The 23,023-nt window shown below is 42.0% G+C and overlaps 2 protein-coding genes across 5 annotated transcripts in view; one reads left to right on the top strand and one right to left on the bottom strand.

Annotated features, from left to right (window-relative positions):
- Positions 1 to 16,638, top strand: part of kiaa1522 (KIAA1522 ortholog) — a 41,612-nt gene extending 24,974 nt beyond the window's left edge. For 3 of the 4 annotated variants that reach the window (XM_044335162.1, XM_044335161.1, XM_044335163.1), the window contains 8 exons: positions 9,762 to 9,920; positions 10,326 to 10,369; positions 10,465 to 10,603; positions 11,157 to 11,264; positions 11,374 to 11,540; positions 11,662 to 11,856; positions 11,995 to 15,529; positions 15,962 to 16,638. In XM_044335162.1, the coding sequence (XP_044191097.1) occupies positions 9,762 to 9,920; positions 10,326 to 10,369; positions 10,465 to 10,603; positions 11,157 to 11,264; positions 11,374 to 11,540; positions 11,662 to 11,856; positions 11,995 to 15,529; positions 15,962 to 16,002 (4,388 nt within the window). In that variant the 3' untranslated portion in view covers positions 16,003 to 16,638. Of the gene's footprint in view, positions 1 to 7,770; positions 8,078 to 9,761; positions 9,921 to 10,325; positions 10,370 to 10,464; positions 10,604 to 11,156; positions 11,265 to 11,373; positions 11,541 to 11,661; positions 11,857 to 11,994; positions 15,530 to 15,961 lie in introns of those variants that run through there. The other variant, XM_044335164.1, reaches the window with a different exon arrangement.
- Positions 16,639 to 17,403: 765 nt separating this feature from the next.
- yars1 (tyrosyl-tRNA synthetase 1) lies at positions 17,404 to 22,770 on the bottom strand. The gene is made up of 14 exons (XM_044335165.1): positions 22,667 to 22,770; positions 21,740 to 21,813; positions 21,486 to 21,632; positions 21,196 to 21,371; positions 20,952 to 21,081; positions 20,581 to 20,661; positions 19,948 to 20,040; positions 19,706 to 19,841; positions 19,512 to 19,597; positions 19,231 to 19,363; positions 19,009 to 19,121; positions 18,642 to 18,835; positions 18,402 to 18,543; positions 17,404 to 18,235 (listed from the first exon to the last, which is right to left on the bottom strand). The coding sequence occupies exons 2-14, from the start codon at positions 21,794 to 21,796 to the stop codon at positions 18,125 to 18,127; spliced, it is 1,599 nt and encodes a 532-aa protein (XP_044191100.1). The 5' UTR covers positions 21,797 to 21,813; positions 22,667 to 22,770; the 3' UTR covers positions 17,404 to 18,124.
- Positions 22,771 to 23,023: the final 253 nt, after the last annotated feature.

Below are 23,023 nucleotides of genomic sequence, written 5' to 3'. Positions count from 1 at the left end.
CCACTGTTCGTTTTTTTTGTTCTGGGCGACTGTAGAAAAGAGCCACGCTAGCTGTTTCCCCCTGCTTCCAGTCTTTATGCTAAGCTAGGCTAAACTGCAGCTGGCTCCAGCTTCACATTTAACAGACATATATGAGAGTGGTATCAATATTCTCAACTAATATTCAGTAAGGAAGCGAATAACTCTACTTCGCAAAATGTCAAAGTATTCTTTTAACTCCTTTAACTATTACCCCACGCTGTCACTTATTGAAGAAATGAATATGAGACCATTTGTAGTAAGAAATCATTCTATAATGTATGTTTGGTTTTTTTTTGCATCTACCGTCCTGTGTTTTTTTACGTTTGCTTCGGTTCTAACTGATCAAACCTTCAGACTTTACTGAAGAGTTTTAGGTGCGACACAGGAATCAGACTCGGGGGCGTTGGGCCTGTCCTGTCCTGTCCTGCTTGGAGATGAGTCTGTTCTTCTAACTGCTGCGGAAGCTTTAGGTCTCTCATTAACTCATCAATCATACTAAATGAGACCATTCACCATTAGGGAGACATGGCCTCAAATAACCTGCCGCACCTGCACTTTTTTTTTTTTTTTTCTATTTTCAGCTGTCGTCTGTTTTCCTCATGGACTTACTTACTTTATTCTCAAGTGAATATATCTTGCAGCACTTGACAGTAGTTGACTCACTTCTTGAAGCAAAAAGTGAGTTAAGACTTTTTTTGCGGTATGCTCTGCACTTTTCTGTCTGTTTTCTGCAGGGTGGTCATGTCTGGAGGCCTTTGAGTCTCTGCGTACCCTTTAATTTTTCAGGGTCACCCAGGGGCCTCCTTTGCTCACATACCAAATTGGCAACAAATAGATTTATTATCTTGTTTTGAGACTGTAGATGAACGTAGTGGGTCAACTGTGTCTCCGCCATGAGGCTTCCATATCTATAGGCCTATCTGTGTTTACAGAGATTTCATTTTGGCTCACAAAAGCTTTTAAGTCGGAGCTACAAGCAGCAGAAACAGCTCAGCCTCCTTGAGGAAAAATACCCACAATCCCCTTATCAGGAACAGAGAGAGAGAGAGAAAAAGAGAGAACAGCAGGGAGAGAGCGAGAGAGTGATAATTACAAAAAGAGTGACTATGTTTCTATTTTTAAGCCCAGTGGGTGCTGCAGCTGCTAAGTTTAGCTCGCTGTTTGTGTGCCCTCGTAGAAGGTCCTGAAGTGCAATCAGTCACCTCAGCTCAGGTTTTCAACCTGCTCCAGGTCAGGATTTAAAAGTGCAGCAAATACAGAGTCGATCTCTGCTGAGGAAATGAGCTACAGATATGGTTTCACTCACTGGTTGGTTTCACTTTTCCTTTCTCAGGCTGATGCGTTCTGGCCAACAAGCAATCACCAGATCCTATCGTACTGGTTTACTGTGTGCCTTGCTTAAGGGCACCTTATTAGCTTTAATCAATCAGTCATCACATGGCAAATATTCATCAGTATCCACTGACATTCAGCATTAACACCCAATAAAAAACTGCATTATATCTATAGATAAAACATTATTTATTAGTTTCACATCAAAATTGTGCAATTAATGTGTTACTGTTTGATTTAATTTATCCTACATTAGTTTGACATTACGTACACTTTACAAAAGTAGATAACTATACAAAAAACCAGTGGGTGTAAATAGTTAATATGGGGTTGTCTGTCTACTACATCTTTCCTGGTTTTAGTAGAAGCCTACAGTGGTGTCTTTGTCTATTGGCCATCATGACTGGATGTAAAGTGACTGACTTTCTCCCTCCTTCCCATCCTTATAGACAGAGGTAATGAAACAGTCAGAGTGCAGGAAGAGAGGGTTAAAATGTAACCAACAGTAAACCTCCAATCACACACACGCACACACGTACACATACACTCAGGTGTCATTATTCAGCTCATTGCTGTTCCCCTGATTTGTATTCTATGGCCACTGTGGTGGACTTGAGTTATGAGCCCTCCTACTATGAGTGGTGTAGTATTAACCAGAGGGAGAGAGATGCAGTCTAACGTCCATCCTCCATGCATATATCTAGTAGAATATTTCATGTTTCGTGTATCTTGTTATGATAATATCTCTCACCCTCCGTTCAGCTGGCTTGGTCAGAATGAAATATGAACTGTGAAATTAGGCTCATTCATCACTGTATCTATCTGATGAGAGCTAATGGTTGTGAAGGGAGCGTAAAAATGAAACATACAATATGTAAAACAGCACTACAGGACCCTGGAGCGGCGAAGACAGAGGGACAGAGAGATGAGGAAGGAGACTGACGGCAGGCGAGGAAGGGCTGAGGAAAAAGTAGGGGAGGGTACGGGGGCAAAAAAAGGACATAAATCACTGAGTACAGTAACTGTCACTACCTATGAATCACCTGCATTTCTGATTTCCTCTGGGTGGGTCACAAGGGAGCGAGATAAAGAGGGAACAAGAAAGGAAGTGAGTGAGTTGAATAGATGCGGCAACGAGGGCAAAGAAAGCAAAAACTGAGACAAGTAAAATATATAACTAAATACACCAATACATACTGTTGTTATTTAAATAATTTCAATGGAGTGTAAAAGAGTTTATACAGTGATAGTAGAGCAGTACACAACATACTGCTTATAGTTATTATGGTTAAATAATAGAAACATTTGTAAAATTAAAAATTTGCTCTGAGTAGTTTTGTTGATTATAAGGTGCTCAAACTGAAAACAGCCACAGGGGGCTGCATGTGTGGCGGTGTATTGCTGATATAATAATATTGTTAATATACGCTGCAAGAAGTTCGGTTTGAGCAATAGATCCATGTTAGAAGGGTTTTTAGATAGTTTATAATGCAGGATTTTACAACTCTGGATTATTATCATGGTGGTGTTTACTTTATCTTTTGTTGCCAGGTATACAGTAGAAATACAACACTCAGGTTACAAAGTAATCTACCCGTAATGTGTGCTTGCATGCATTTGATTGATCACCAACCATGTTAAACTTGTTTTCTGGACCACCAGAAACTACTTGCATCTCCTTACCATAATCCATTATAGAAAATAAAATCTATCCACAGAGTACATATTAACATTTAAAGATATTGTCGCTTTTGAAGACCTGGTGCTCATGTTGTATAATTGTGATGTTGTATTAAACAGTCTTGGCTGTGTGTTGCCCCTGGCTCAGCCTGATGTAAAACACATGGCAAGCACGATGATCGATATTTTCATTCTTACTTATGTACTTTTCATATTTGACCTCATACAGCCCTGTCCCTGTTTCTCTATGTCCCTCCAGCATGTCCCTCTAATAAGGGCTTCTTATGAATACACAAAAAGCATGTACGCACTGAACCACACACATTAATAAACATACACAGTGACCATTTTCAAGCCGAGCAGGGCATGAAGTGGAAACCCTGTTACTTCACATGGCCCGGCGGCTTGCATCTGCACCTGATACTGATGTTGAGGTAATTAGAAAGACAGCAGAGCAGCTAACCCTCTCTGCCTCTGTTTACCTCCTTCCTCTGCACAGCAAATGAAAGGGTAAGCTGAGGACATGAGATGAGCTAATACTCACCATGTGGTCACAGTATTACATTTTCCAATAAATGTGCGCGTGTGTGTGTGTGTGTGTTAGTGTCAGGGTTTGGGCTTGGTCAGTCCACTGGGAGTCATATTTTACATTAGCTTGCTTTTTGTCCGGCATTGGTACAAACTGGTCTATGACTGTACAGTAAACATCCTCATCTAATGAGCTGCTGGTTTTGCAATCTCATGCATGCACTTACAGTTCGAACTTAGAGTTGATATATGTAGCACTCTCTAGTGGAGCAAAAGGCTGTATGGGTGGATACAAGGAATGACTGTGATGATGTAGAGCAGCTTATCTCTGTGATCTGTCCTCAGAGAGATGAGGTCTGTGTGTTCTCCAGTAAAACTGATATATTTTCCTTTTATTAAATATTGCCTATCAGTCAGTCCCATCTGATTATTTTGGAAATTATTCACTTATGTCATTTTTCATGTACAGTATAAGAAATATGACATCCCAGATTATGGTCCCAGTATTGAGTAGGTGTGGTGGTGTCAGGGTTTAAACGTTTCAGTTCAGTTTACTCATCACTAAGGAGTATACTCAATCTGTGAAAACAATTATATGATGTCTTTGTGGTTCTGGACTTTCCGAAGTGTTGAAAAAATTACCCTGATGAGGTCATCAGGGTCATTTTGGCTCTACTTCAAGACTTTTACATTTATTTAACAGATGTCACACATTAGGAACTACAGGTTGAGGTGTGAGGTTTGAAAGAAGTGGATATTTAGGAGACAGGGGGCTCAAATGAAACACGCTGTTGAGTGGCATTATGGGAATTGTAGGATCCAATGTTGTTTTTAGCTTGACCAACCATTGGGACTAAAATTCAGGATCCATCTGTCTCTGCTACATACTTTTGGACAACTATTGTGAGTTTCCAAACTTTATGGAAGTAAATATTGCATTACTAACTTTTGAACTCCTGAACTGGGTCTAGTTGGGTAACCAGATTGTCTCACACACTAGCACTTTAAACGGGCATGAATAACCTTTTTAATATGAGTTTTATGACCTTTTAGATATTAGCATGTATTTTAATTATGAAAGTTATTTAAATACTGTTCCTAAACTGGACTTATTTATGCTGCTTTTATCTGTTTTTTGGACGGATTTGCTTGTTTGGTTGTGTGCGCTGGTACTCTCTTCACAAAAGAAGTTCCTAACAGAAAAGAAAAGAAGTTGTTTGACCAAATCATGGCAGCACATCTTTAAATGGAATTTGAAATGTATTTTTTTGTTTGTGATTTTTCTTTGGAATGAAACATTAAACACAAAATTATTTGTCACGAACATGATGAAAATAACTAAATACAGACACAAAATGTTGCCTTTATTATAACTCCATACCACATACAGTTTAAATTTAGTTACACAACAGATTCCAGTCATACTTGGCTGGAATCCACCACATAAGATATAAATCAGTAGAGAGAATAGCATGTCAAATCATTGTCATTATTCTGAATGTGGCTCCAACTGATGTAGATGATAGTTTTATGGTTTTTCTCACACATTTTTACAAGCATGTTTTAATGACTGGCCTCTGATTGTCCTCCAACTGGCTGTTTGACCTGCTAACAAGCCTCGCACAGATGATTTATATTATAAAAGGCTATAAAACAACTGCTTATCCCTTAAAATGGCACACTACTTGATTTAGAATTGTTGAAAGGAAGTATATGGCTGTCTAGCATTGAATATTAGTAGTTTTGACTCTCTCTTTGTGGTTAAAATGTGAGTTTGTGGCATCAACATTAGCATAAAGTTAGCATATGTTACTTACTCCATTGTAATGCACTGTGCTATTTTGCTTATGCAGTGGAATGGTGTGTTGTGTGAGCTGAATCAAAGGCATTTGAAGCCCTGTCTCCCCTCTGCCCTCTCCTCCAAGACCAGATGGTGTCTCTTTAGGCCTTCTAATGAATATTGATATGAGGGGTCTTGGTTAACAACAGGGGGGTACATGGGCTAGGCCAGAGAACCCCAAAAATTGGCACATATTAAAGGTCCACATTGAGGGGACTGGGTGTGGATGGGATTTATTTTTTGAAGAAAGGGAGTGTTTGGAACTTAAAAGGCCACATCACTGCAAGACAAAACGGTTTTCTTATGCGCATAAGCTCCCACATGTCCCATATTGGTTAACTGACTCGCACAAATTAATATGGATTAGGAGTTAATGAGTGTGAATTAGTTGCCTGAGTGATGTCATCCAGAGGATGTGTCAAGCTTTGATGTGAAGTAAAGAAATTGGATTAAAAAAAAGAAGAACACGAGGTGAAATAGACATTTGAGGCAAAACACTGTTGTACTGAGATGAGAAATGCTGATAGTGTGAAAACAGATGTCAGGAGTGAAGGAGTGTAAGGTGAAGAGATGGACAGGTTAAGCCACTGGCAGCGCTAATCCATCTTCTGGCAAGGCGCCCGTCTCTAAAGCTGCTCTCCTGAAGGCTTCAGCTTATTCCAGCCTTCGCTCACCCTGAGGCTGAAGCTCCGCCAGCACCCTGGGCAGGGCAGTCTGACCCAGGACACTGGGGTGAAGAGTTCTTCAGTGGAAAAGCCTAAGCTTAGCATTCCCGCCTCTAATTTGCCAGTGCCAGGAGCCTGGAGTTGTTGGTGTGGTTGTGAGCAGAGATGGTGGGTGTATGGCTGAAGGTAATTGTGTTAATACCCTCCACCGTGTCCCTCCAGCTGGTCCGGGTGTGCAGGCCAGCTGTAGCCCCCTGCTGTGCCACTTTATTGGGAATAAACATCTATTCAGAGCACAAGTGGATCAAAGTGCTGATGAAATAATCCCGGAACTCAGCACTGGTTGTTTGCTTGGTACAGAATCATCGTTTTTAGTTTAGTTTTTTTTTCTCAGAGCCGTGTTGTATTTCATACCCTCTGCAGTTTGTCAGGAAACATTAGTAGGTGTACAGCAACTCATCCCTACACACACGCAGCGCCATTAAAGCTGCAATGATGAAGTGAGGCTGTGTGAGCTATTTATAACTCAAACTAGACTTCTGTGGCTGTAAGGCTAAAGGGCAGACAGGAAGAGCAAGGCAGAGAAAGAGAAAGATGTGACGCAGGAGAGATTGACGGAGACAGAGGAAGGAAAGAGGGCTCCAGAGGAAACAATCCAGTGCTACAGAGGAGGACATACAGTTCATACAACTGGTTGTTATTTAGCTTTTCACTGTGAGGACACAACCTTTACTGTCAAATATGGCCCCTGTAGCTCTTAGATAATGAGATAGAGCGTCAGACAGCTGAATGATGCTGAGGGCATCCATTAGGGAAGGGACAAAAATATATCAACGATTATAATAAAGTTTTAGCTTCTTTTACTGATATTATTGGAATTGCTGACAATGAAGATAAGGGGGAATGCCTCCAGTGCTGCACACTTGTGAAATGGAAATAGCCTCTAATACACATTTATCACAGTAGAGGTGTCTACATTATTACATTTCTGTTTGATTTTTACTCCTACAAATTTGGAAACTTGTTGTTTTGATGATCTAGTCAGGAAATTTTAACTAAAAATCTTTTCATTTAAATTGTCTTAATAGTCAATTTAATATTGTCATAATATTATATTTTAATTTTCATCTAATCTCTGTAATCTCTGCATCATTGTAAATGAGGGTTGCCCTCAATGGTTTTCCGAGAATCTTAAATAAAGGTTGAAATGAAATGAAATCTTATTTCGGTAATAATCGAGGTAGTATTTCACACCAAGATACACTTCAAGCCTTCAAGAGGTCTCAAAATAAATCTGAAGGGTCACGACATGATTAAAAGAATAAGACAGAAGAAAAAAACATTCCTGCTGCACAAAATTGTGTTTATTTTTGCCACATTTTGTTCTCTAATTGTCACCTTTTTTCTTGTTAAATTGTAGGTAGCGTTATCTTTTCAACATAGTGAGTGAAAATCACCCTATAGTTAGACTGAACATGGGTGGTGTGTGCATACGCACGTGTCTGACTATATTGAGTGAAGTGGGGGTGGATGTCTCCTGAAAGCCAAACTTTGACAGCCGTTTTGCTGGCGGGGGGGTTCCTTCATTTGACAATAGAGAGGGCATCGCAGAGAAAAATAGAGAGAGAGAGAGAGAGAGAGAGAGAGAACAGAGGGGGAAGGGAGGAGGGAGAACGGTATCAGACTCAGGGATAAGGCAGCTGGGACAGGCTGCTTGGCTGGAAGCAGGTTTTGTTGTGCTCTTTTCTCCCCAAGCGAGTCAGACACTCTGCAAGTAGAGGAAAGAGCTTCTGTCACAGGACATCTACAGTCAATCATTTTGAGTTCATAGTATCTGGATTTTCTACTGTTCTTTTCACCGGTGACAGAAAAGAGGACTTGTCGGTCTCAGTTTTGTTTTCCCACAATATTTACAACTATATATTTTATATCTGCCATGGTGCTGGTGTAGGAATGGTGGTCTACTTGAGGAAGAGCATCCACTCTCTGCTGTCTGTCTTCAAGAAGAAGGGTGAGTGCTGAGTCACATGGAGGAATTTGGCAGGCTGTAGCTTTGACTTTCGGTTGTTGAACACTGGTTTACATTAATACTCTTGACTTTGCTTTGATGGGGTTTTCTAGTGTCTAGTTGACTTTTTTCCAATACTTGATGTACCCTAATAAGTTTATGTTGAGGCTGTGAGGAGATGGATCTGTGTGTTTTTACTTTAGTGGAAAGATATGATGATAATTGCTCATTTGCAAGTCTGTCTCTAAAAGCTCACATACATAAACACACACAAACAGGGATGCAAAAATTAGTGTTAAAGGCAATTTAGGGGTGCTCTCTAATGAGATAAAGGGCTTAACTGACTTTTTTGGCCTTAATCAACCGAGAGACCTAAACCTCCTGCAGGGGTCCGCCAAATCTCAGGGAGGGCTTCTTCTCCAATTAATCCCAACTGGTATTTACAGAAGCGTATATGTGAGTAATGCACGTGAGGAAATGCTGAAAACTGACTAATGGAGGTCTTTAGACTTCAGACAGTACCAGGTTCACAATGAACAGAGATTTCCCACAGCGACACACAGGGGAGGGCATTGTGTCTGGGCATGACTGGCTTGCCTCACCTGTGTGAATGTGGGAAGATAGGGGTGGTAGGAGTGTGTTACTCACTCACACACACACACAAACACACAGACATGTACAGTATGTACATTCACGCACACACAGGATTACCTAACCAGGTGAGACTGAGAGCCACAGTGTTGAAAGTGACAAAGGAGGGAAAGCAGACACCTCACGTTGACTTTTGTTTCGCAGAGGGACACGTTGCACGAGTGATTTACTGTATGTCATGCTCTAAACATGATGATGGGTTCCCAACTGATAAATGATTGCATAGATGAGCATAAATTCATGACATTGTTTTACTGTTTTGACCATTACAGAAATAGTTCTGCAAAACCAAAGGCTGACAGGTTAACTGGACTAAAGCTGAAGACATCCTCTCTATTTCAGTTATGTAGGTCATGGTGCCAATTAGTCCTTCTAGCTTTGCCTATATTGATTACAATCCAACGAGTATCCAATTTTATTTTTCAAATCTGTCTTTTACATTGAACTGTCCTTTGACATTGAGTAAAGCCGTCCTGAAGGGAGAGCTTGGTCCAGTTCCCACGCAGGAGGCCCCACTGCAGGGAGTCGAGTGGCATCTTTGCATTCGGACAATCCAGATTATCCAATCCCCCAGAGACTAGCAAGGAGGAGAGATACTGCAGGAGATTAGCCGGGCATTGGTTTAATGTTTAGGACCTAGCCAAGCTGGGACGTCTGCCCAGCAAACTGCTCAACTGAGGAGATTTGAAGAGTGTACTGTGTCAAAGGTTCACCGGTAAATACAGACATATTCACGCCAGGTGGAAGTGCGCAGGATTCACTGTAAAGCTGATAAAAGTTTTGACAAATGAACACCTGTTGAGTCTGTTTTTATGTGTGCATCATAAGAGGACAAGGAAGTACCAGTGGAAAGAGTTCTCAGTGGAAAATATGGTGATAAGCTGATGAATTCCTAAATACAGTGTTTGGTCACAAAGAGAGAGAGTGTAACAAGAACTACAATCTTCATTGAAGTTCAAGATCAAAAAAATAGCAGCAGAACTTTACTTTCATATAAACCAACAATATTTATCTTCTTCTTCCTCCATCCCGACAGCTGGCCCCAAAGGGAATGAGGACCAGAAGAGGTTGACGGTACACTACACCGTCTCACAGCACTACCAGGAGAATGTTTTCATAGAGGGCAGCAGGCCTCAGTACCTGGAGGACCTGCACACTGAGGCTCAGGAGGGACTCAAGATACTACAGCAAGAAGGTCAGACACATTCAGAGAGTCTTTACAATACATATTAAAACACATCAGTTCATACTGTACAGAGACTCATATATCTAGTTATTATACACATGCCCAGTTAATGTACACCCATCTAAATGAAACTTACCCACAGTTACAAGCTACCATAATATTTCATGACTGACATTGCGAATATATTAAATAATAATAAAATCTATAAACTCATTTAAGAAAAAAAACATATAAGATATAAAAGATTGTGTGTTATATGGTTGCTCTTTTCTGCGTGAAGATAACTGGAGGTTATATGTTTTACTGTTGTTACATCACTGATTATAGAATATACAGTATAATGTATAGATGGATATAGATAGCATGGGAGTATTCAGATTCTGTGTCTTAACCTCATCCTTTTGGTTAACACAGAACACAAGAATGGAGTGAACTTCCTTGACAATGAGAGCATTGCTGTAAGTACCCCAAAACTGATTTTTCCTGCACTTGCTTCACACAAAGAATACCACCTAACTAAATACTACTGTGTGTGTGTGTGTGTGTCCTGCAGTCCACAGACACTCTGCGTCCAGAGCAGGATATCAGCTCCAAGGACGAAGGTGGCTCTCCGGAGTCGAGATCCACCGCCGAGAATATTGATAGCACAGTAACCTCTGCTGTGTCAACTAGGCCTGTGCTCACCCGCCAAGGTAAACGAAAACACTGTTGTTGTGTGTATGTGTGTGTAGAGAGTGAGACTTGGAAAAGGAAGCATCTGTATCTCATTCATCTAAGAGAGGTAAGAGCTAATCATAACGCTTGTGCCTGTGAAAGCACTTTGTGCTTTGGGTTTACCGCTTTATGACGTAGGCGTGCACTTATTTTGCATGCATGTCTCATTCCCAGCTGCTTGGTGCCTCTGCAGTCATGGTGTGATATCAAAGGAAGACGAACTTGACACACACACGCATACAGCTGAAGCTTCTTTTTCAGCTATTCAAAAGTTCTAAGCATCTGAAGACAGCACTGCGGCTGCCTCTGCATATCACAGCTGGAAGGCAAAGCCTGCCGTTCTGTGTGTGTGAGATGAGTGCGCTTTGTATTCTGATGCCAATTTCAAGCACTGCTTTTGAACTACTCAGGAAAAAACAACTCCCCAATAGACTTTACTGAGTTTCAACACATTATGGTGTTTCCTCCTTTCTTTTCAAAATTAACCCTCCTCAAATTCAGTTAATAAGACAGTTTTCCTCTGTCTCTCAGGTTCTACATTCAAGCCTCTGAATCCAGTGAAAAGGCTAGATAAGACCAGGAAAAGGAGCAGGAGAACCACCATCATGGGTATTCCCAACCAGGTCCAGAAAGAGCTTGGTACGTCCACAGAATTATCCTTGCTGACTGGGGGAAAAAAAAGTTTGTGGACATCATGTATCGTTGGTGGTATACATGTCATTGACAGTGATCCGCCCCCTCTTTCCAGCATTGCACAGAAGCTCCACCTTCCAGCAGCTTGTTTCTACCCAGCTCCCTAATCACAACGGACAGGTCACTGACAGCCAATCAGGTGTTGTTATCATTCCTACGGTTGACGGAGAGACTCCGGTAACAAATAAGGAGGGTGCGAGAGTACACCTTTCAGAGCTGGAGGTAAGGTTCTCCAGAAAGAATTCTTTCCTTCAGAATAGTTTTAACATGCAGTACAGGTTTCATGTGTTTCATTGTTTTTTTATCACTTATGAATGGAACTGGTCTCTTGTCTCCTGAACAGGCATCCGGAGATGAGCAGCGGCTGAGGAAGCACCTCCAGGCAGTCTTCCAGGATGAGCAGCTCTTCAACCACCAGGGCTTTGGCTCCCATCTCGGCCCTTCTTCCGTCCTGAGACCCAAGTCTGTTGCTGTACCTGGCATGACCACTTCCTCCTCCTTCTCTCCTTCTATGTTTAGCTTCCTCCAGGAACCCCAGGTCAGAACAAAATCAGACTTAATTAATTAAGATTAAAATTCAAGAGTTAGTCTTCTTAGACTTTAACCTCTATAAAGAATATGTGAACGTAATTAAGTCATACCAATAGTTGTGAAATCCCCATTTGTTTTTTTCTAGGGCCCAGTGATGTCCATCTCTCCTCAGGCCACCTACCTGTCAACAATCATCCCTAATGCAGTGTTGCCAGCCTCGATTGACGTCATCGAGATTGACCGCAGCAGCAGCCGGACGCGTGGTAACAGTGTTAACCATGGCGGGAGTGTTCGCACAATAAGCAAGAGCAGCCTGGCATCCTTGGACTCATCAGTCAGCCCTCTGTTGTCAAAAAGATCAGATGGTGACGGTTCCCAGACTGACAATTCCCACAGCAACTCCACACCAATGCCCACATCAGCTTCGGGGTCAAACTGGAGCGAGTCATCCAAGACGATTATTTCAAACTCTTCCCCCATCTCCTCCAAGGGTAGTACACGCAGCTATAACTCACAGAGAGTGGGTCTCAATGGGCAGGAAAGCCAGGCTGAACAGTCTGGTGGAGACCAAGACCTTGTCAGTCTCCGCAGCTCAGTTAGCATGATTAGCTGCCCCAGCAGTAAAAATGAAAATATAGTTACGGGAGAAGAAGTGGAGTCTGGTGCGTCAGGGTCAGCGGCTGCTGGGGAGGATGCAAAGAACAAACGGAATTGCACTCGTAGTCTTTCGGTTATGAAGACTAAGCAACCCCCGGCACCTCCACAAAGAACAAACTCTCTGCATAGTAATAAGATCAGGAGCAACTTAAAGGTTCTGGTGGACAGCAAAGATCTCAACGGTTCTGCATCTGGAGAGGTAGCAACTGCTACAGGAAATACTGTAGCAAAGGATGAGATCAAATCTGTAACTGCAGATACCAGTAAGATCCCAACCCTTGTATCGAACTCTACTGGCACTAGCTCTTCAGGTGCCTCCACCAGTGAGGCTGGAGGAGCAAGAGAGCCTCAGCCAGAATCCAGCACCTCCTCCCCACAGAAAACTTCCTCAGAAGGTGGGAAATTTGAACGGACCATGTCCCCTTCCAGTGGCTACTCAAGTCAGAGTGGCACACCGACACTTTCCCCAAAAGGGATCTCCCCAACCTCCCCAGACAAACAGAAGAAGAAACCCGTTAAGCCAGAGAGATCTATGTCTCGAGCCTCATCCTCAGCAGCTTCTCCTTCCTCCTCGCTTACTTCTCTTTCGTCTGGTACATCTGAGCCTGTAAATCCAGATGTTTCCACATGTAGCCCTAGTCTGCCTCCCCAGGGATCTCCGCCCACTGTTGCTGCAAAAGAACTCACACCAAATAACAAGTCTTCAGCTTTGGGAGTGGAAGTCAGAGAGCTGTTGAACATCCCACCACCTCCCAAGGTCAAAGCACCATGTCCTCCTCCTCCAGAGACATGGGTTCACAACAGACGCACCTTTGAGCTCCTGTGTGGGCCCTGCCCTAATGTTAGCAAAGTAACCCAGAAACCAGCACAGGTACAGGACAGCACAGTTAAACAAGCAGGCACTCAGACTGAAGCCAGCAAGGAGTTGCAGGTTTTAGTTGAAAAACAGACAACTACAGACAAAGTTGTGTCAGAATTGTCAGAAAGCAAAGCAAAGACTGAGACATTGTTAGCAACACTTCCTGAGGGTGTCCCTAAGGATCTAGAGGGTAGGGAATGTCCAGGTACAAAACAAGAGACGCTGTTAATCCAGGACAGGGTGGAAGCAAGTGCAGATGTTCAGAGACAAGAGCAAACTAGTAGCCCTGTTGTGATGGAAAAAGAGAGTCAAGAGACAACTCCAAAGAAAGATCCCCCTCCTGTCATGAAGAAACCCCTGACAGTACTGCACAGAGAAGAATTAGTGTCGACAGAGCAGTCAGTTGAGAGACAGCAAAAGGAAATGTGTAGCAGTGCCACGATAGAAGTTAATTTACCAGTTGAGAACCCTACAACTTCTTCACAGAATGGTGTTACGGTTGTAGTTGATAAGTGCGAGGGTGAGGTAGACATAAGTGAAGCCCCATCCATGCAGACACTTTCTGTAGATGTCCCTAAAATGAATAAGGCCTCGCCACCACCTACCCCTCCACCTGCCTACCAACCTACACCTCCTCTTTCAAGAAGGACACCTCCCTCATCAGTATCTGTGCCACCTGATGAATTACAGAGGGTACAGGAGGAGGAGATCCACGTCGTAGAGTCTTGCTGGCCACCTCCTCCGCCTCCTTTAGAAGGGGACTCAGTCTTTGATGGGGGGGATGAGATAGACTTTCCTCCTCCTCCTCCACCCTTCATGGCCGATAGTGTGCCAGATGTGATGTTGAACAGTTGTACCACAGAAATGGCTGTTCCAAACAGACCGACTGTGGCACTACAGGAAGTTGAAGAGGCAATTAAGGACTCAAGTGAAGCTGAGACACCCTTACATGGACAAAATTCAGACTTGCCCTCTTCTGTTACACAAACAGTAATACATGATAACAAACCGGAAGTTGTCATGAAAGTTTCAAAAGCTAATACTGATGGGAGTTCTTGCACACCAGTGCAGAATGTTTCTTCTGTTTCAGACAATGTCCTACCTCCACCAATGGAAGGGCCTCCTTTACCACCTATGACTAGAGAAGATAACCCATCATCAGTCTCTGCTTTAGCTTCTCCCAGCAGTTTCTTGAAACAAGACTCTCTGAAAGTTGAAGCTCAGTTTCCCCCTGAGCCTCCTGTCAGTGCCCAACTTCCACCTCCAATTGCTGCCCCAGCAGCACCCCCTCTACCAGTAGAGAACTTAACCCCTGGGGTTAATTTCAGAAGGCAGCCCAGTATAGCAAACAGAGACAACAGGAGCAAGGAGCTCCTTGCCCGCCACAAAAGTGCACCCATTCCTAAAGAGGATGCAAACATACCTCTTGTCACCCCCTCCTTACTTCAGATGGTTCGCCTAAGATCAGTCAACATGGTTGAAGATCAGGTGAAAGCTCCCTCCGAGGACAAGTCAACCAACGAAGGAGCTCCAGTTCAGGAACATTGCCCAGTCTCAATGCCAGGACCTCATAACACCCCACAAAAGCCCATCCGCAAGTCCCTGTCTCTAAAATCTCCACCTCAGACAGTGAAAGCATCATCTGTGACACTTAACACCCCTTCCATGCGCTTACAAGAAGCCATACGTATGAAAACTGCAGCAATGTCTTCAAGAGATGGTCTCCCATCCCGTCTGGGTATGAGATCATCCGCGTACAGTTGTGTCAGTGAACCAGGGGCTCTGTCCTTGAAATCACCTGAAGGATCTGACATGCACAAGTCCCCAGCCTCTACCGCCAGCTTTATCTTCTCTAGGAGCACAAAAAAGGTTGTCATAGAGACTACGGCTGCCTCCTCTCCTGAAGCTCAGGCAAGTCTGAAGCAAAACTTGGCGGCTGAACTCATGCAGTTTTCTGACCAATCAAATGCTGCTGCTTTCTCCAATGGCGGGGTGAAGTCTGACAGAGTTCCTCCACCAGTAGCTAGAAAACCATCCCACAGCAGCATCAGTCCTTCTCAGAATCTTCCTGCTTGTTCAACAAAGATGGATTTCAGTGTTGATGGAAACGGCACGATTGGAGCAGTACAACATACGAGGGCAGTAACACCTCCTGAGACAACAAGTAAGAGCAGCAACATTATTTGTATTCGTTATTTTCTGTCATTGTCTTTGTTAAAGTCTGAGTACTTGTAAAAAGCTGATTCAGTGCTTCCATAGATCAATAACGTGCTGCTCTCGTCATGAAAAAGCAGAATGCAAATTCTAGCATTACACTGAACAGCTAGGTGGTTTAACGGTGCTTTAGAGAACATATTTTTGGCTCTTCATACAACAGAGAAAACTGCACACAAACACAATAGAGATTCTGCTGACTTCTCTAGAGCTTTTTCCAGTCAGATGTGCAAGCATGTGCTTCAATCAGCCATAAGCTAAAGCTCATGATCATGTCTTAGAAAGTGAATTAGATTAGGTCAGAATACTCATTACATGTGTTCCTGTAACTGTATTATGGTGATGCCATAATGTCTAACCTCTTCTTGTCTTCCTCTTCTAGCTACAAGAGTGACAGCGGACACAATTGAAACACTGTTTTGAAAGAGCTTTGTGGTGATTCACAAAGGACAAAGCTCATGAAAGAAGAACAAGCAAAGACCACAAACAAGTAAAAGGACAACATATTGCAAAGACTGACATTAATTAATGAGACACTGAACTCAACTATCTGAGTGTTGTGTGTTAAGTCTTCTCCAAAAGCCTTAGCCTGTAATGGCCTTCCTACATATTTATGCAAAAAAACATGTAGCTCCCACTTTCTAATGATAGCTTTATTCTGGAGTATTTTTCTAAGCTATAGTTTCTCTCTTATTAAGGCCCCTCAGGATGAAATGGTGTACATTGGCTGAACTGTAAATATTTGGCTTGTAACAGATCGCCTCCCAGAGGCCGAATTAGGTAGTGGTCACTGCAGCTCAGAGAATAAGGATACATCTTAGCAAAGCATTTCTGTACAGAGATTTATTGTCTGTTAGGTCTTTTTTCCCCCCCTCTTGTAATATATAATGCATAATTCTCATGGGGATTCATGCAGTTGTCAGCAAATGCTGACAACCACATCCACTACAGAACTAATCAGTATTTTATCACTTTCTTTGCTTAGAGATCTGAGTAAAAACAAATTGTCATACTCATTTTCAGTCCTGCTTTTCACTGTGTGGATAGATATATGTGAAATAGTAGTTGAAAAAAAGGGATGCTGCATATTCACAAGAGGAAGATGTCAGTTTTTTCAGTTAGGACAGAGGCACTTTTGTAAAGCTACAGATGATAAACCGATAAGACTTATGAAAAGATTGCAGCAGCTGTTAAAATGTCAATTAGATGCTTCTACGGAATTTCTGTTTCTTGGGTATAGTAAAGCTCAACCCAACACATTCTGAGAAATATTTTTTAAAAACCAATAACACAAGTATCCTATTTATTTATGTGTGGTTGTTTCCACTAGTAGCACTGTCAATCACCTTTTCCTACCAAATATGAAATATTTAAGAATCTATTTCATCTAAAACCACTTTTAGGGCTGTGAAGATTGGCCCTGGATGATTGATACACTGGAGTAGACTTAGTTTGAGGTCAGTTTTTTTTTATTAAATGTGAATTGATCTCTCTTTCTCCATATCTAAATCTTTGGCCCAAGTCTGTCTGGTGGAAAATCCAGCTTATCACTATTTGCACAAAATGCTTTCCCCAGCAAAATCATTGGTGAGTGAATTATACTGACTCTTCATGGGTCAGAAATAGACATTTTGATGATGATAAAGAATACATATGTACAGTTATTACTTCTATAAATAAAATTTAAGTGTATTAAAAATGCTGTTTGCTTCATTCATTCTTTCCAGATGTAGTAAACATCTAGTTGCCAAATGCTGTTACTTACCAATTGTTTTACGTGTTTCTATCAACCAACACAAAAATATTTTATTCCTGCAGACCACAGAATTTATCCAGCGTTTATTTCATATTAGAGATGATGCATTATTTGATTATGACAGTTAATGTTTGAATATTGATTTCTGTACAACACTATGTCCCTATGCAACCGTCCTATACTACAAGGCCTATTGATCCTTATACACATCGAATGTCTGTCCAGGAAACCATTGTGATGAAATTTGGCACATTGGCTACCACTGACATTTACTGTGAAGGCAAACAACACAGTGTGATTTTAACCAGGAAAAGTACTGACACATTCATTCCCTTTTTAAGACACCTGAGATATTACTTATCAGTTACTTCCAGGAATGCGTCAACCAGTACAGCAACATTTAAAAATGCAGAAAATGTGTCACATTTGTAGAGTTAAGTGTGTTAATAACACAGTACAATGCCTGGTAAATAAACAACAGTAATGAATCATAGTGGGTCACATGTCTTTGCAATTACAGTTTCAATGTTTATATAATATTTGTTGTGATTGGCTCTTGATTTTAGGAATTACATATTTTTTCCTAATAAAGTCAAAGCAATTTAAACCAATTTGTGTAAACCAGTCCAAAGCATCTCAGACTTTCTGCATTAATGTCCCATCATTCTCCAAGAATCATCCCGATGAAGTTTGACCATCATTGCCATGGCAACTTGTTGATGAAAGCATTTTTGTTGTAATGTGGCCGGCAGGAGCAGCTTCAGTGGTGAAGGTCATGTCTGTGAGTATTTAACTGATGTTGCCTCCTTTCAGTGTCTTACATGTGATCTGTCCTAGTTTGGTCATCAGATGCTTGTCTTTCCACTGAGCTACACACTCGTCTGATATCTTCAGGTCCACCTGGGAGAGGACAGATAAAATATTCAATCATCAGGTACATGAAGCATATTCTCCTACAAGATTTTATTCCAATATGTCATTATTCTATTTTAGAAAAATGTTACCGACTAAAATTAGAGATCAGATTACAACAGTAGAATAACAGTAAAACCTGGCTGAAACATACCTGTAGTTTCTCCCACACCTTCTTCTTTGGGTTGAGTCTGTCGTCTGGTTTGCCCGTCTCATACCCCTCCACGAAGACACGTTCCCCTGGCGATGACCCCTCTGGAGGGTCCAGAGGCTCCACCCTCCTGGGCTCCCCTTCACTAGAAATCAGCCAAACACAGAGAGTAGAAGGATTAACACAGGAAACAGAGATGTGTCGTGTGTGTATTTGCTTGAGCAAAACAGAAATTACACTCACATGGAGGCACACAGCAGCATGGCTTGAGATTCAATCCCACGCATCTTCTGGGGTTTCAGATTACACAGCACCAACACATTTCTGTCCTGTAGGTCCTCCTGTGAAATATAGGCCACCAGTCCGCTGACTACCGTCCTTGGCTCTGCCTCTCCCACATCAATCTTCTCCAGGTACAGTGAATCGGCGTCTGGATGCTGGAAGGTTGGGCAGCAAAGAAAGGCATGGATCACAAAGGTGCCTTTGTCAATGTTCAAATTTTCAGGAGATCTAATTAAACACATCTTTAAAGAGTTAATGTGAGGGACAAATTCTTTTCTGATGCAAAGGACCTGCAGCTTAACAGTTGAGTAATGTATTGACGTCCTACCTTGTCCACACTGATGATCTTGCCCACTCGGATGTCCAGTCTGGAGGGTGCCAGCTCATCGTCCTGTCCACCTCCTCCACCTCCTCCTGCCTTGCCACCCTTTCCTGCTCCTTCTGATCATACATACACAAAAATGATGGTAAATCTCCTCATGAAGCTAGTTGACATCCCATTAAAATGTAGACCTTGTTACGCACAGTGAGGACTGGGTAAAATACTGACTCTTTGAGGGGTCGGGGTAGGCAGAGTTGGTAAGTTTGCGGAGCTCAGGCGACTCAAACTTCTTTCTGATTGGATCCAGCAGTTGGTTGAGTGCTGCTTCCACCGAGGCCTTCAGGTCTCCAGGGTGAATCGACTAACAAAGTGAGAGATTACCAACAGTCAGACTAGAACATGACAAGAAAAGGAGGTGTTTTAGCAGAACAACTACATCCTAGAGGTGCAAGGGTGTATTTTAAGCAGCAGTTTGAATCTAGAAATAAACCGGTGCACCTATAATTTACCTCCTCAGCGAAGTCCTTCTCCACCTCTTCAAACACAGTGTAGACTTTGTCTCCACCCCACTTGGGGTCTCTTTTGATGCAGAAATCTAAAACACACAGTCATCCAAAATGTCACCTATTTTTACATTCTGTTTACAAGTGGTGGGAAAAATCTGACGCCAAGATAACAAAGAAATTGAAGGCTGAGTTTTTACCTCCACGTAGAGGAAAGAGGACATATTTGACAAAGGAGAGGACTCCGTTGTTCTGGATGTTGCCTGGCTCACAGAAAGCCTTCTTCAGCTTCTTCTTCACGTCCTCTTTTGAGTCGAGTAAATCGATCTTTGACTCCTGCAGCCACAAACAGATAATGAATTGACAACTGGACACAAGCTGCAGAAATGCAGAGTTATTTATTTTTGATTTTCTCTAATAAATAATGTGTGTGAAAGCTTACTTCTTCTGAGGAGCTCATCTTGGCACCTGTCAGTCCTGGTACCATCGGATTCATCAGATGGGCACGCTTGGCATAGCCAAGAGAGGGCAGGTACTGGAGACAAATGAAACGCTACAGTTACACTTGATACATCATTAGATCACACTGCTGTGATGTCAACACACACTTGTCCTGAATCTCTCACTTGTCCCTGAATTTCTATGAATATTCTTTGCAGGGCTGGGTGTTATGACTAAAATCTCATATCCCAATATACGTCATTTCATATCCCAACCTTACACACAATGCACCTCCAAAATACCAACATTCTCTAGTTCCAGTTTCTTATGTGAATATCATAAGTCCTCTATGATAGTAAACTGATTATCTTTGGGTTGTCGACTGTTGGTCGGGAGAAAACAAGAACTTCTAGGTTGCATCTTAAGCTTTATGAAACGGTGATCAACATTTTTCACCATGTTATAGACCAAGCAATTAATTGAGAATATAATCAACAGATTAATTGATAATGAAAGTCACCGTTAGTTGAGACGCTAACGGTGTGTGTTGAAAATGAAAGAAAAAAAGATGTGTCAGTAATATAGAGAAGAGAGAGGGTTGAAATAAATGTGAGAAGATGCAGACTGATGGTACCTTCTCTGCCAGAGTGAAAATCTTTCTCTGGTCAACTCCTCCAAACTGGGCGTCCACCTTCAGGTACTCCTCATCCAGAGCCTGAGGATGAAGACGAACCACATTTACAGCTCCAATAAACACATAATGGCAAATACCGTTTCAAAGAAAACAGCTGTGACTGGTTCTAAAAATTGTATATATTTAAATGTCAGTTTGCACTCTGGATCATATCCCCCTGGTATTACATCTAAAACATCAGCTTTTACAAATGCTGCTGCTAATATAATCCATTATCAGACCTATGATGAGGCACTCACTGAGATATTTTATAACACTGCTTAGTTTGGCAAGTTCTACACCTGCTGCTGGTACTAGTACAGTGTTATTACCTGTAGTCCAGGGTACAGCAGACCACTCAGCAGAGGATGCTCCACCTGTTTGACGACCTCAGCTCCAGCCTTCTTGGCGTCATGTTCTGTCACCATGGAGGACAGACGGTACACATCCAGAGTGTACTCTCTGACAGACATGAGAAGACAAGATTTAAGCATTGGATTGAGAATCCAATTACTGCATATTATAGAATACACACTCTAAGTCTGCAAATGAAGTCAGCTCAGACATACAACTGACCTGCTGAGCTGGTAGTCAGTTCCTTTGACAAACTTGAGCTTGTCCAGAGGTACACCGATGCTCTCCAACATGGCCTTGATGACCTGTTCATAGTACTTCACCCTGAGCTCCAGCAGCTCCCAGGGAGCCTTCATGTTGTCTAGGTAGGCGTGCAAGTCTGCAAACAGAATAGTGACCTGAGGAAAAGACAAAAACAGACATGAGCCACATGTAAGTAAAGCTTTGATTTGTTTGAATCTCAAACAAGGATGACAGAGGAACAAGCAAGACACTCAGTGAGATCAACACACCTCACATCCGGCCTTCAGAAAGTCTGCAATCTTGGACATGGGGACAAAGTAAGCAACATGAGGTTTTCCGGTGGTTGCTGTGCCCCAGTACACCTTCAGCTCCCTCTCCTGAAGAACCTGCTTCAGCTTCTCCTCTCCAAGGACCTCCTGCAATAAACACAAACAAACACACACAACCAATGATTCATGAGTCCAACCTACATGAGGGCTTTAGTCACTATGTGAGAGTGTGTGTGTGTGTGTGTGTGTCCCACCTGGAGGTTCCTTGTGATGAGGTTCAACTTTTCATCCGGGCTTAGCTGATCTGCCATGGCGCAGGGCCTTTTAACTGAGAGGACAAAAGTAAATATTTTAAGTATTTTTTAAGAATAAAAAGCAGCAATTTCAAGAGATTCAAGAGAGCTTTATTTTGATTGTCTCTGACAACAAAAGAATTGATATCTAAATCAGAGATATAAATATAAACATATACGTGTACCAAACAGAAACCAACTATAAAACAAAACGGCCATTAAATAAAGGGGAAAAAAGAAAATACCATTACCTATAAATATCAAAATGCTGTAGTAGTTTGTAATGTTGCTGTTATTCATATAGCGTGACAACACGTCATGTTTAGAGCTGACTTAATTGTTTCCTGATAATCTTTCCAACACAAAATACGCCATTGTAGGCGGCGGCAAGCAGGAATCTATCCTAAAATATTACATTTGTAAAAAAAAAATTAACTACAGCTTAACTAAATGTGTATATGCCGAATTTACCAGGAGACCATATCTGTTGTTAAAACGTATTATTAGGCGTGTTGTAACTAAGAAAGTTGATTTAAACTGGATAAGCTGACTTTAGCTTGAAGTTAGTAATTCAGCAGCACAAAACAGGGAAGCTACCGGCTAACGTTTTTAAATTTAAATGCCCACTTTCCTCCATATGTCAACCACAGGCCATTCAGTCACTTTAACGATATGCTAATAATACGCTGCCCGGCTCGTTATTAACGTCACGCTAATAATGAATGAACTAGCTCAGCAGCTAACGACAAAACCATGTGCAGCTAACAGAAATCTAAGCTCCAAAGATGTTTCAGGTTGAAACCGCGGCATATTTACTGGCGACATTTTAAGTTTATCTAGCAGCAATATCAATACCACAAAGACAGATTTAACAACCTGCTGACTTACCTCAAAAGCTGACTTCTTACAGAGAGGAGCGTGTGAGAGAAGCCGGCCTGTCAGTGTGTTGCATCAGCGGTTAGCTTCAGCTCTGCTATCGACTCACGTAGACTTCAGAAGGGGAAAGCAATCGAGTGCAGAACAGATGATGTTTCTTTCCAAGGGAGTAAAATATTTACTGAATATAATGTTTTCTAATGCTGGCAAGCACAGAGGGCAGTATCAGGTAATTATTGAGTGTGACAGGCAGGTGAGAACAATTATTTTATTATTAAAATGTGTCAGAAGTAGTGAGATCTATGTGCTCATATTGAATTGACTTTACTCTTCCTCTCAGCAAAGCCCGACTAATTTATTAGTACTAGT

This window comes from Thunnus albacares, chromosome 19, assembly GCF_914725855.1.
Source record: "Thunnus albacares chromosome 19, fThuAlb1.1, whole genome shotgun sequence".
NCBI classification, from domain to species: domain Eukaryota; kingdom Metazoa; phylum Chordata; class Actinopteri; order Scombriformes; family Scombridae; genus Thunnus; species Thunnus albacares.
Note: the sequence above shows the minus strand (reverse complement) of the source record. Positions and strands in the feature narration are given on the sequence as shown.